Source organism: Ursus arctos, chromosome X, assembly GCF_023065955.2.
Source record: "Ursus arctos isolate Adak ecotype North America chromosome X, UrsArc2.0, whole genome shotgun sequence".
In the NCBI taxonomy this organism is placed as follows: domain Eukaryota; kingdom Metazoa; phylum Chordata; class Mammalia; order Carnivora; family Ursidae; genus Ursus; species Ursus arctos.
Window position 1 is genome coordinate 157215 of NC_079873.1, and position 12093 is coordinate 169307.

A 12093-nucleotide genomic window follows, 5' to 3' on the forward strand; every position below is an offset into this window, starting at 1 on the left:
TCCCTCCCGGCCATCTCTGCGTCTGTCCCCACACTCACCCGTCCTCCCACGGCTCTCCTGCAGCCTCCTCGGCCACCAGGATGTCGTACTCCTCGGCAGCATACTTCTCCCAGTCGGAGAGCTCAGGGCCTTCGCTCTCACTCTCCTAGATGAAACATATGTGTCACGCGGCGCAGACGCGGCCGGCACCCCACGTACTCCTTGCCACACTCACTCTGAGCAGGGAGACCTGTTCTTTCTGCTCGTGGTCGAGGTATTTCTCGATGTTGAAGAAGGTATCAAAGAACACATTGGCGAGTTTACACTTCTTCAGATCATGGAGGGTGATTTTCCCTGCAGGAGGTGAAATAATGCAGAGACAGTTACTCCGGGGTGAACTTTCACAAATCTGCATTTGACATGCACGCCTGTCACGACGTACCTTGAAAAACATGGCACAATACTGCATTTTCTGACGTAACTGGGCATAAAACACACCCGCACAAGGTGGTCCTCGGTGTGGGCAGGAAGGCTAGGTTGGGGAGAAGCGCGGACCAGAGGCCTGGGGTCCTGTGTGCCTAAGAATGGGTCAGACCTGACAGACGGGGACGTGGAGCGCAGGAACAGACAAACTGTGGCCGCCAGGGGGCGCCCATGCACACATCATGGAGCATGACACAGGGACAGGAGGAAATCCACTGATAGGGAGGAGGGCCTGGACATGGCGCCCCAGAGTGACTCACAAACACCATAAGTACCCCAAGAGCAGGATTCCCCAACATGGAAACAATACTAATCGAGGTGTCACAGTTCGGAAAAAGTCCCCCTCTGTCCCTTTGACCCTGGTAGCTGTCCTAGGGTCCCTCCTTGTGCCACTTTTGGCCCCTCCCTGGACACAGTTCTCAGCCAAGGGGTGTCAGGAGGACCCCAGGTGGTACCCTGGGTGGGGAGGGTGAGGGGACAGGCACCCATGGCACCGCCCCACACCAAAAACTTGGGTTCGATGTCCCCGAGGTGAGAAATCAGGCAGCATAGGCAGGGAGACATGGGGTCAGGGATATCCACCTTCCTGACCCTGGTAGGATAGGTATGCTCACCCAACAGAACAGGGCCCTCACCACAGGTGAGGGTTGAGGGGGCCACATGGGACCTGAGGGGGTCAGGGGAAGGTGGACAGCCAGGACACACTGTTGTGTCCACGCTCAACAGTGACCACCACCCGTGAACAAGGTTGCTCACGTCACACATGATGACACCAGCTCACCCAGCCCTTGGTGGGGTCTTGTAACATATGGTTGGTACCAGGCCTCTCCCAGGCCCTGCTCACCCTTGTCACCAACTCAGAGTATGGAGGGCTGTTCCGAGTGGGCGTCCCTTCACACAGGTGTCTCTCACACAGGGACCATCACACCTCCCATGGGACATCTCCTTATATGGGGGGTGGGGGGTTCCCCTCACTCAAGGGAAATGTGCCCTTACACAGGGACATCCCATCTCACAGGAAGAACACCCCATCACACGGGGTGTCCCTTACACGGGGCATACCGCAGGGGGACATCTCACATGGGGGAGCATCCCCTCACATGAGCACATCTCACATGGGGTACCCCTCGCATCTCTCCGAGGGGACTTTCCCTCATACAGGTGGAGGCGACAATATCATAGGGGGATGTATTCTCAGACTGGGTACCCTCTCACACAGGGGGACATCTCCTCATATGTGGCATCGTATCTCATGGGGGAGGAGAAATCACCTCACATGGTGTGTCCCCTCACACAGGGACATCCCCTCACACGGGGGGGGGGGCATCACATCTCATGGGGGGGGAGATCACCTCACGTGATGTGTGCCCTCACACGGGGACATCGGTCCACACAAGGGGGGGGGCATCACATCTCACGGGGGTTGGGGGGAAATCACCTCACACAATGTGCCTCTCACACAGGGGGACATCTCCTCACATGATGTGTCCCCCCTTCACACGGGGACATCCCCTCACATGGGGGGGGTATCACATCTCATGGGGGGAAAATCACCTCGCACGATGTGTCCTCTCACACAGGGGGACATCCCCTCACATGGGGGGGTATCACATCTCATGGGGGGAAAATCACCTCACACGATGTGTCCTCTCACACAGGGGGACATCCCCTCACATGGGGGGGGTATCACATCTCATGGGGGGAAAATCACCTCACACGATGTGTCCTCTCACACAGGGGGACATCCCCTCACATGGGCGGGTATCACATCTCATGGGGGGAAAATCACCTCGCACGATGTGTCCTCTCACACACGGGGACATCCCCTCACATGGGGGGGGGTATCACATCTCATGGGGGGAAAATCACCTCACACGATGTGTCCTCTCACACAGGGGGACATCCCCTCACATGGGGGGGGTATCACATCTCATGGGGGGAAAATCACCTCACACGATGTGTCCTCTCACACAGGGGGACATCCCCTCACATGGGCGGGTATCACATCTCATGGGGGGAAAATCACCTCGCACGATGTGTCCTCTCACACAGGGGGACATCCCCTCACATGGGCGGGTATCACATCTCATGGGGGGAAAATCACCTCACACGATGTGTCCTCTCACACAGGGGGGCATCCCCTCACATGGGGGGGTATCACATCTCACGGGGAAGGGGGAGATCACCTCATACGATGCGTCCTCACACAGGGGGACCTCGGTGAGGGGATATCTCCTCACACGACGTGTCCCCTCATGGGGGGACATCACAGTTCCCAGTGAGGAATCATCTCAGACGATGTGTCCCCTCACAGGGGTACATTCCCTCAAAAGGGGGCATCCCCTCACATGTGGTGTCCCATCTCAGGGGGCATTACCTTCACTCTGCGGCTTCACGAGGTCCAGCATCTGGCAGAGGCAGTCCTCGAAGGGCAGGGCCTCGATGGCCATGCTGTCCAGCCTGCGGCACTGCTCCTCATAGAAGTACTCCAGTTCGAACATGGACAGTGCCCCGTCCCCATCCAGGTCCATGCAGCGGAACCAGTACTCGATGCTGCAGTCACAGCAGGTCAGTGCGAGCCTCGGTTAGCCTGGCCATCCAGGATAGACCCCGCTGGGGACCGACCCCACCGGGACTAACTGCACGCACTGCAGACCCCATCCAGGCCAACCCTGCCCAGTGTGGACCCTGCCTGGGACTGACCTTGCCTGGATGGACCCCTGGTGGTGCCCATACTCAGGGATGACCGCTAGCCTACGGCTTCCAATTGTTGGACCAGGACAGCCACCAAATACGTACCTGGTTGGAGTTTTTTTGTCCTCTTCAGAGATCAAAAACCAGACAAAGTCAGCATAGCTTATTTTTCCTTCCTTCTGGACTTTTCTGCCCCTGGGTTCAGGGTCGAGACCAACAGACAAAACGTGTGTCAGGGAGAAGCGGTGTGAGGTGGGAGGCCCCTGTCCACCTCCCTGCTGGGTGAGTGGAGCCTTGCCTTTGGCCCTGTCCCACACTTGGCTCCTACTCGGGGGAAGGCTTCAGAGGGCGTGCGCCTGCAGAGGTTGCCCTGGGACTGCAGAGGGGGCAGGAGTGGCTTCCGCGGCCTCAGTCACAGCCGCCTTGTGGCCTCTGATGCCCCTACTCCAGGGCCTTATCCGATGCCCAGGGCCTGACGTGACCCACCGACATGGGGCCTGTCCTTCCCCACCCCTTACTAATGACCTCATGTGATAATGGTGTTTGCCCCCCTTTCTTATGATGTCACGTGACAAAGACGTGTGTCCCTTATTTATGATCTTGTGTAACAGAAGTGTGTATATCCCCCAATGACATCACAGGACAAAGCTGTGTCTCCCCTTATAAGCTTGTGTGACAATAGCATATATCCTCCCTTATTTATGACCTTGTGTGACAACAGCATGTGTGTCTTCCTTATGACCCCACATGACAACGGCACTCCCTCTCAACACACGACAAGCTCACATTAGGGAGTGAATGAGATAGAACTGGACTCAGGCACAGGACATTGGCCAAAATCACAAGAAAATGACTGTAAGACATACCTTGTCACCGCCCCTGAGAATATCCTCTCAATCATCTTGGTGGATATAGCTGCAGAAACAGAATTGGGCCGTGAGCCAACTGCACATACCTGAGGTCATGGCCCAACCTCAAACGCTCGGGGCAAGCTGGGCAGGCTCGGGTCGGCCATGCTGGGCCCCAGGCCCGGTGGGGGTGGAACCTGACAAAACTACTCTTCAGCGTGTGCCCCCCAGGGCACTGCCCAGAGCTTTCCTGTCCCGAGGACTGAGCCCAAATCAGAGCCAAAGAGTGGAAAGCTGACCCGGGGGCTCCAAGACAGAAGCAGGCTGTAAAGAGCAGAACACATTTATACTCACACTCTTGCTTTGTGATTAGAACCAAAGGTCTTTAACTAAAACCCGACAAATGAGAAGTGAAAAGCACCGCCTCAGTCAGCTTCGGCGCCTGTCACAAAGCACCACCGGCTGGGCAGCTTAAACAAAACACATTTATCCTCTCCCGGTCCTGGAGGCTGGGAATCTGAGATCCCGGCGGGGCTGAGGCTGGTTCCTCCTGAGACCTTTCCTTGGCGAGCGGTTACCATCTTCTCTCCCTGTGTCCTCACGTGGTCGTCCCTCTGTACACATCTGTGTCCTCTCTTATCCCCTCTTCTTAGAAGGACCCCGGTTCTATGAAATCAGGGCCACCCTATGCATTATTTTACCATAATAACCTCTTTAAAGACCCCACTTCCACTTATGGCCCCATTCTGGAGTCCTGGGGAATGTGGCTCCAATGATTCCTGGTACCTGGACATGGGGCCTTAAATGGAAATATGTCTCTGCAGATGTGAGTAAGGGAAGGATCTGAGATGAGCTCACCCTGGATCAGGGTGGCCCTAAATCCAATGACAGGGGTCCTGGTAAGAGACAGAAGAGGAGACACAGAGACACAGAGGAGAAGCCACGTGAGAACAGAGGCAGAGATGGGAGGGACATGGCCACGAGCCCAGGGACGCCTGGAGCCCAGAAACTGGAAGAGGGAGAAGGACCCTCCCCTGGAGCTTCAAGAGGGAGCATGGCCCTGCCCCGCCTGGATCTCAGGGGTCCTGTCCCGCCTGGATCTCAGATTCTGGTCTCCAGAGCTGGGGGAGGAGGTGTTCCTGTTGTGGGAGGGCCCCAGTTTGTGGTCATTTCTTACAACCACCTCAGCAAACTCCTGCATAGCCCTCCTAGGTGGCCATCCATAAGTTCCTTGCCCTTGGATACTCCGAGGATACTTAGCTGTGTTTGAGGCACCCTCTGTTACAGCAGCCCCAGGGAACTGTGGCGGCTCACTCGGATGCCTACATCCAAAGACTGAAAACAAGGAACCTCAAAGGAACCCTGCCTCCGTGGGCTGCGCAGGAGAGGGTCAGCTCTGACCCCCTCTGCCTGCCTTCTTTTCACAACACCCAGGTCAGGGTCGCACCTGACACTTGGCCTGGCTGCTGCCAGCAACGTGGGACAACCCTGCGAGCACCAACGCTCTCACAGCTGCAGCCTCCTTACGTGGGCAGGTCAGCACCCTGCATGCGTGTGTGTTTCTGTCTCCCGTGTGCATCATGACCCATGTGTGTCCCATCTTGTGTGCCCTGTATGTCCCACGTGTCCCGTCCCTCGTGTCCCCGTCTCGTGCGGATGCACGTGTGTATGTCCTGCAAGAGCAGACCACTCCTGGAGACAGTGGGGGAGAAGCGGAGGAAGGCAGTTTTACACAACAGGCCACAGGCCCAGGGGAGGTGGCCATGGCCAGTGGCACTGGACAGAGCAGGTGCCTGAGGGGCCAGCACTGGTAGGTCCCCCTGTCCCACTCGGGCCACATACTAACCGTGGTCATTGTGCCGGGCCAGGTCCTGGGAATCGATGAGAAGGTCGTGGTCCGTGTCCAGCTCCCAGAATTTACAGTAAATGACATAGAAGTGCTCATATGAGAAATACTCTGTCAGCTGATTGATGTCTGCTTCCTCTTCCAACAGCGCCACGTTCTGCCGAAACAAACCCAACAAAGCCGCTGCAGTTTCCACGGGAGCTGGGCTTCCTATGAGTGGGACCCCCGAGGCGTCTCATGTTATGAGGGTGGCGGCCCAGAACTGGTCAAGACAGGCCTGGGATTAGGAGCACAGCACCTAGGTCTGGAGCACACCGAGGTCAGGCTTGAGTCTGAGACTCAGCCTGGCTGAGCATGCTGGCAACATGAGGCGGTCCTGCTAGTGTCAACCACGTCACAGCTTGGGGCCTCCTTACGTGGGCAAATCTGACCCCTCTTCATTAATGCCCACATGTGCACTGAACCTGAGTGAAGAGGATAGCTTGCTCCCTAGTGCCTATGGGTTATTTCTCCTGCATGGATGGTGGATGGTTGATGGGTAGAGATGGATGGAGGAGGGTGGAGAATGGAAGGATGGAGAATGGAAGATGAATGGGTGAAGGAAGGAGGAGAATGAACGGAAGAGGGTGGAGGATGGAAGGATGGAGGATGAATGGAGGAGGGTAGAAGACAGAGGATGAAAGATACGGATGGAGGAGGATGGATGATAGATGGAGAAGAGTGGAGAAAAAAAGATGGAGAAGGGAAGGAAGATGGAGAAGAACAGAATATGGAGAATGGATGGAGAAGTTTAGAAGACAGGATGGAGGATGGATGGAGGAGGATGGAGGGTGGAGGATGGATGGATAGAGGGTGGAGGACGGACGGATGGGTGGAGGGTGGAGGACGGATGGGTAGAGGATGATGGAGGATGGATGGATGGATGGATGGATGGATGGATGGAGGGTGGAGGACGGATGGTCCAGGATGGACAATGGAGGATGGACGCTGGATTGGTGGATGGAAGATGGAGGATGGCAGACAGGAGGGCAGGTGGACAGGAGGCATGGACGTACGGAGGCCCCGTGTCCCTGTGGGCCGGCCGCCTACCTGTAGGAAGGTGCTCCTGCGGAGCTCTGCACACGTGATCCTCCCTGACCAGGACCTGTTGACGGTGTAGAATATCCTCTGTATGACCTGCAGGAGGAAGGCCGTCAGCAGAGCGCCTGGACACCGGGGGACACAGGACCCCATGTGCGGCCCGAAGCACCCACTCTGTGCGTGCCAAACAGTTGGGTTGGGGATGGAAGTGCCTCAGGACCCTGTTGTCCAAATAGCAGGCACGTGCATTCCCCCAACTAAGACGTCCTCCCAGGCTGAGCAGCACCAACCCCCACGGAGGGAGAGCACACGGATGTCTGGGATGTCCCGTCCCTTGTGCTCAAGTCTGACACGTGGCAACACCCACCAGGCTCTCCACGGGCTCGCTGTGCTTTGTGCCTCAACACGGGACATGTGCCTGTCACGGGCCCTTGCTCGGCCCCACGGAGCAGGCACCGTCCACATCTTATTCGTGGGCGAAAAAATTGGGATTCAGAAGGGCCACAGCCTGAGGCCCTGAATCCTCGTTCACATGTGTGTGGGGCCTGAAACCGGGGTCCCGGGGGCAGCCGGCCATGCCCGAATACTCACGGTGGTGATGTAGCGAGAGTGGAACTCTGACGCCTCCTTCAGGAAGGCTAAGCCCGGGTGTGTGTTCACCACGTCCTGCAAACGGAAGACAAGACAGAGTTCGGGGACACACACTGTGCCCGCTGAGCACAGGCACCCGTGTCTGTCGCCAACCCCGGCAACTTCACACGGACGGGGCGGCTGTGCACAGAACACTCCAACCACACAGCTGCATACAAAACACAGCCCCACACGTGCGATTCTATACAGCCCGTAGGCTGCACGCTGAGGAAGCACAGGACGGCTCGCTCAAAGGGACCATCGTGATCTCCGACAACTCACTGGGACTCAATGCGTATAAATACACAAGGACCCACACAGAGGTCCACAAGGGAGTTTCAAATACCCTCATTTTACGAGCTACAGTCACTGAGCCTTTAGGTCACATCTGCTGGAATAATCCAGTTACTCGGAACGGCTACACAGAAGATCCAGGGACTAAGTCCCGCTCACCCTCGATTATCTCCCGCAGACTATGCAACGATGCCCGAAATGAGTCTGAGGGGACGCAGAGGATGTCATAGACCAGCACGACCTGGTGTCATGCAGGTGACCCACCAGGGGCTGCAGTCCCCACTGTCTGTGGCCTCATGCGCTGCATGCACGTGGTCCTCCCACTCACACACACCTGAACCACATGCGGCACACGTGGTCCTCCCACTCACACACACCTGAACCACATGCGGCACACGTGGTCCTCCCACTCACACACACCTGAACCACATGCGGCACACGTGGTCCTCCCACTCACACACACCTGAACCACATGCGGCACACGTGGTCCTCCCACTCACACACACCTGAACCACATGCGGCACACGTGGTCCTCCCACTCACACACACCTGAACCACATGCGGCACACGTGGTCCTCCCACTCACACACACCTGAACCACATGCGGCACACGTGGTCCTCCCACTCACACACACCTGAACCACATGCGGCACACGTGGTCCTCCCACTCACACACACCACAACCACAAGCGGCACACGTGGTCCTCCCACTCACACACACCTGAACCACATGGGGCACACGTGGTCCTCCCACTCACACACACCACAACCACAAGCGGCACACGTGGTCCTCCCACTCACACACACCTGAACCACATGCGGCACACGTGGTCCTCCCACTCACACACACCTGAACCACATGCGGCACACGTGGTCCTCCCACTCACACACACCTGAACCACATGCGGCACACGTGGTCCTCCCACTCACACACACCTGAACCACATGCGGCACACATGGTCCTCCCACTCACACACACCTGAACCACATGCGGCACACGTGGTCCTCCCACTCACACACACCTGAACCACATGCGGCACACGTGGTCCTCCCACTCACACACACCTGAACCACATGCGGCACACGTGGTCCTCCCACTCACACACACCTGAACCACATGCGGCACACGTGGTCCTCCCACTCACACACACCACAACCACAAGCGGCACACGTGGTCCTCCCACTCACACACACCTGAACCACATGGGGCACACGTGGTCCTCCCACTCACACACACCACAACCACAAGCGGCACACGTGGTCCTCCCACTCACACACACATGAACCACATGCGGCACACGTGGTCCCGTGGCTCAACATACCTGCACAACATGTGGTCCCGCCACTCACACACCTGCACTGCGTGGGGCACACGGGGTCCTCCCACTCACACACCTGCACTGCGTGCGGCACACATGGTCCTGTGGCGACCCCATGGTTCACACACACCTGCACCGTGTGGGGCACATGGGGTCCCATCACTCACACACACAAGAGGGGCTGGTCCCTGAGCCATCTCTTTGGAAAGCAAAACCCTGAGAGAAGGGAGCCAGACTGGCAGCCTGCATGCAGTGTAGACACAGGGGCGGACCTGGGAGGAGGAGAGAAGGTGCATGCGGTATAGACGCAGGGGAGGACCTGGGAGGAGGGGAGAAGGTGCGTGTGGTGTAGACGCAGGGGAGGACCTGGGAGGAGGGGAGAAGATGCGTGCGGTGTAGACGCGGGGGATGACCTGGGAGGAGGGAAGAAGGTGCATGCAGTGTTGATGCATGCACCTGGACGAGGGGAGAAGGTGCATGCAGTGTAGACACAGGGGAAGACCTGGAGGAGGGGAGAAGGTGCATGCGGTGTAGACACAGGGGAAGACCTGGAGGAGGGGAGAAGGTGCATGCAGTGTAGACGCAGGGGCGGACCTGGGAGGAGGGGAGGAGGGGAGAAGGTGCATGCGGTGTAGACGCAGGGGCGGACCTGGGAGGAGGGGAGGAGGGGAGAAGGTACGTGTGGTGTAGACGCAGGGGCGTACCTGTAAGAAGGGGATGAAGTCTTCTTGCACCAGATAGTTACAGCCGGGGTTCATGAGCAGGTGGACGAACTTGGCAGCGTCGTCGTGACAGTTCTGGACAACCCTGCAATGATGGAGGACGTCCCAGTGGTCCCCACACACCAGATCCACAAGGCCCCTCCCAGACACGGCCGGTGGGTAGGACATGGGGCCTTGATGGGGCGTGATCAAAAGCAAGCTCGCGAGGGGACAGGACACGATGCCACATGGCCTGGACGTTAGCTCCCTCCTCTTGCCGTCTTGGCCACAGGAGCATGAGCCCGTGATGCAGCAGCTGCCACTGGGACGACGGAGAGCTGGGGACAAGTCTCCCCTCCCAACGCCCGCCCCCAGCGCACAGGCCCAAGACTCACTTTCTCCACATGGCGACGAACTTGTGGACAGAGACGGAGCCCGTGCGCTCTCCCCCGGCACTGCAGAACAGCGGCCCCTTCCAGTAGAGCGGGCAGCCACAGGCCTGCAGAGCAGAGGGGCACAGCGGGCAGTCAGCACCTCCTGGACACCCACTGCTGCTGCCACAACCGTGCGCTCCCACGGGGATGCCTCAGTGAACCTTGCTATAGAAAGACACCTGGACCTTCAAACCCATCAGCCCTGCACAGATGAGCTCAGTGTTACCGCCAAACACAAGGCGTGTGTTCATTCCCGTGCACCAGGGAGAGCAAGAGGTGCTTGTCCCAGCTGTCCCATCGGGTGACAGAATGCAGCTCGAGGACAGGATCAGACTACCCCTGTCCCGCAGTCAGCAGGTCCCCGAAGTCTGCGAGTCCGGCAGCAGCTCGTGATAACCGTGGGTGAGGGAACAGACAGCATAAATGAGGAAAGGCTCTAAATGTAACACGGAAAATACCGCCCACTGAAACTTCACCAAATGAGCACAGAGCAGGGTGTTCAGCACATCTGACAGCAGAGAAGCCTGACCAACAGAACGCTGGAACAGGCAGACATGAAAATTAAAACAAGCAAATACTCTATCAGCAAAATCAGCAAAATTGAAAGTCAGGTCTTTGAAGATCTAAAAAAAATTAAACACCCCTTAGCAAAAGTCGTCAAGAACAAAAGACAGAAAACACGAGTTATGAACGTGAGCTGTCACCGCAGCTCCCACACGCGTTAGGAAGGTAGGAAGTGGACACTACAAATAACTTCATGCCCACATGAGCCACATGAGCCACAGTGCTGGTAACCTGCACAGACTACCTGATCATGCAATCTAACCCAAACAGACACAACAGAAAATCTGCACAGAGCTATATGTCTGCAAGGAACTGAATCTGCCAAACTCTCCCAAAGAAAACTCCAGACCCCAACGGCTAAGCGAGTGAGTCTGTGCAAACATTTATGGAAGAAATCATACTGACTGCACACAAACTCTTCCAGAGACTAAACATGTGGGATGTTTCTTAATTCTTGTTATGAGGCCAACACACAGCAGATACTGAAATCTGTCAAGGATGCAAGGAAGCTTATGGGCCAGTCAGCTCTCAGGAACACCGACGCAGAAACCCCACACAGACTGCATGTCAACAAACTCAACCCAGCCAGTAAAAAAATAAGAAGAAACAACAAACCAGGAAACTGAAAACAGACACTTTAATCTTCTTTTTTTAAGTTTTTTGTTAAGTTTTTTTTTTTTAATTTATTTGATAGAGAGAGAGACAGCCAGCGAGAGAGGGAACACAAGCGGGAGGAGTGGGAGAGGAAGAAGCAGGCTCCCAGCGGAGGAGCCTGATGTGGGGCTCTATCCCATTAACGCCGGGATCACGCCCTGAGCCGAAGGCAGACGCTTAACGACTGCGCCACCCAGGTGCCCCTAACCTTTAAAAAAAAATTTTTTTTAATTTTTTAAGTAATTTCTACACCTAACATGGGAGTCAAACTCACAGCCCCGAGATCAAAAGTCACATGGTCCACTAACTGAGCGAGCCAGGCGCCCTAGGAACACCTCATTCTAATAAAGGGCATCCACAGAAAACCCATGGCTCACTTCAGATGCAAGGGTGGCACATGACGCCTCCAAGCCCGAGCTGGGACCAAGACAAGGGCACCACGAGTGTGTCAGTGGGCCCAGCCAGGGCATGGGGGCGGGAGAAAGACAGGAGGGTACAAAGGCCCAAGAGGAGGACTCAAAACTGCTGTAATTCAGAAACATACAACACACCGTGTAGAAATCCCGA

At 56.6% G+C, this 12093-nt stretch overlaps 1 protein-coding gene across 3 annotated transcripts in view; it reads right to left on the reverse strand.

Annotated features, from left to right (window-relative positions):
- The window catches only part of LOC113250051 (serine/threonine-protein phosphatase 2A regulatory subunit B'' subunit beta), a 50712-nt gene that overhangs the window by 4178 nt on the left and 34441 nt on the right, over positions 1 to 12093 (reverse strand). For all 3 annotated transcript variants that reach the window (XM_048213194.2, XM_048213196.2, XM_048213195.2), the window contains exons 3-12: positions 10270 to 10373; positions 9878 to 9980; positions 7522 to 7596; positions 6940 to 7026; positions 5851 to 6007; positions 4023 to 4071; positions 3262 to 3351; positions 2840 to 3015; positions 215 to 333; positions 39 to 145 (exon numbers count right to left, since the gene is read on the reverse strand). In XM_048213194.2, coding sequence (XP_048069151.1) covers positions 39 to 145; positions 215 to 333; positions 2840 to 3015; positions 3262 to 3351; positions 4023 to 4071; positions 5851 to 6007; positions 6940 to 7026; positions 7522 to 7596; positions 9878 to 9980; positions 10270 to 10373 — 1067 coding nt within the window. The remainder of the gene's footprint in view (positions 1 to 38; positions 146 to 214; positions 334 to 2839; positions 3016 to 3261; positions 3352 to 4022; positions 4072 to 5850; positions 6008 to 6939; positions 7027 to 7521; positions 7597 to 9877; positions 9981 to 10269; positions 10374 to 12093) is intronic.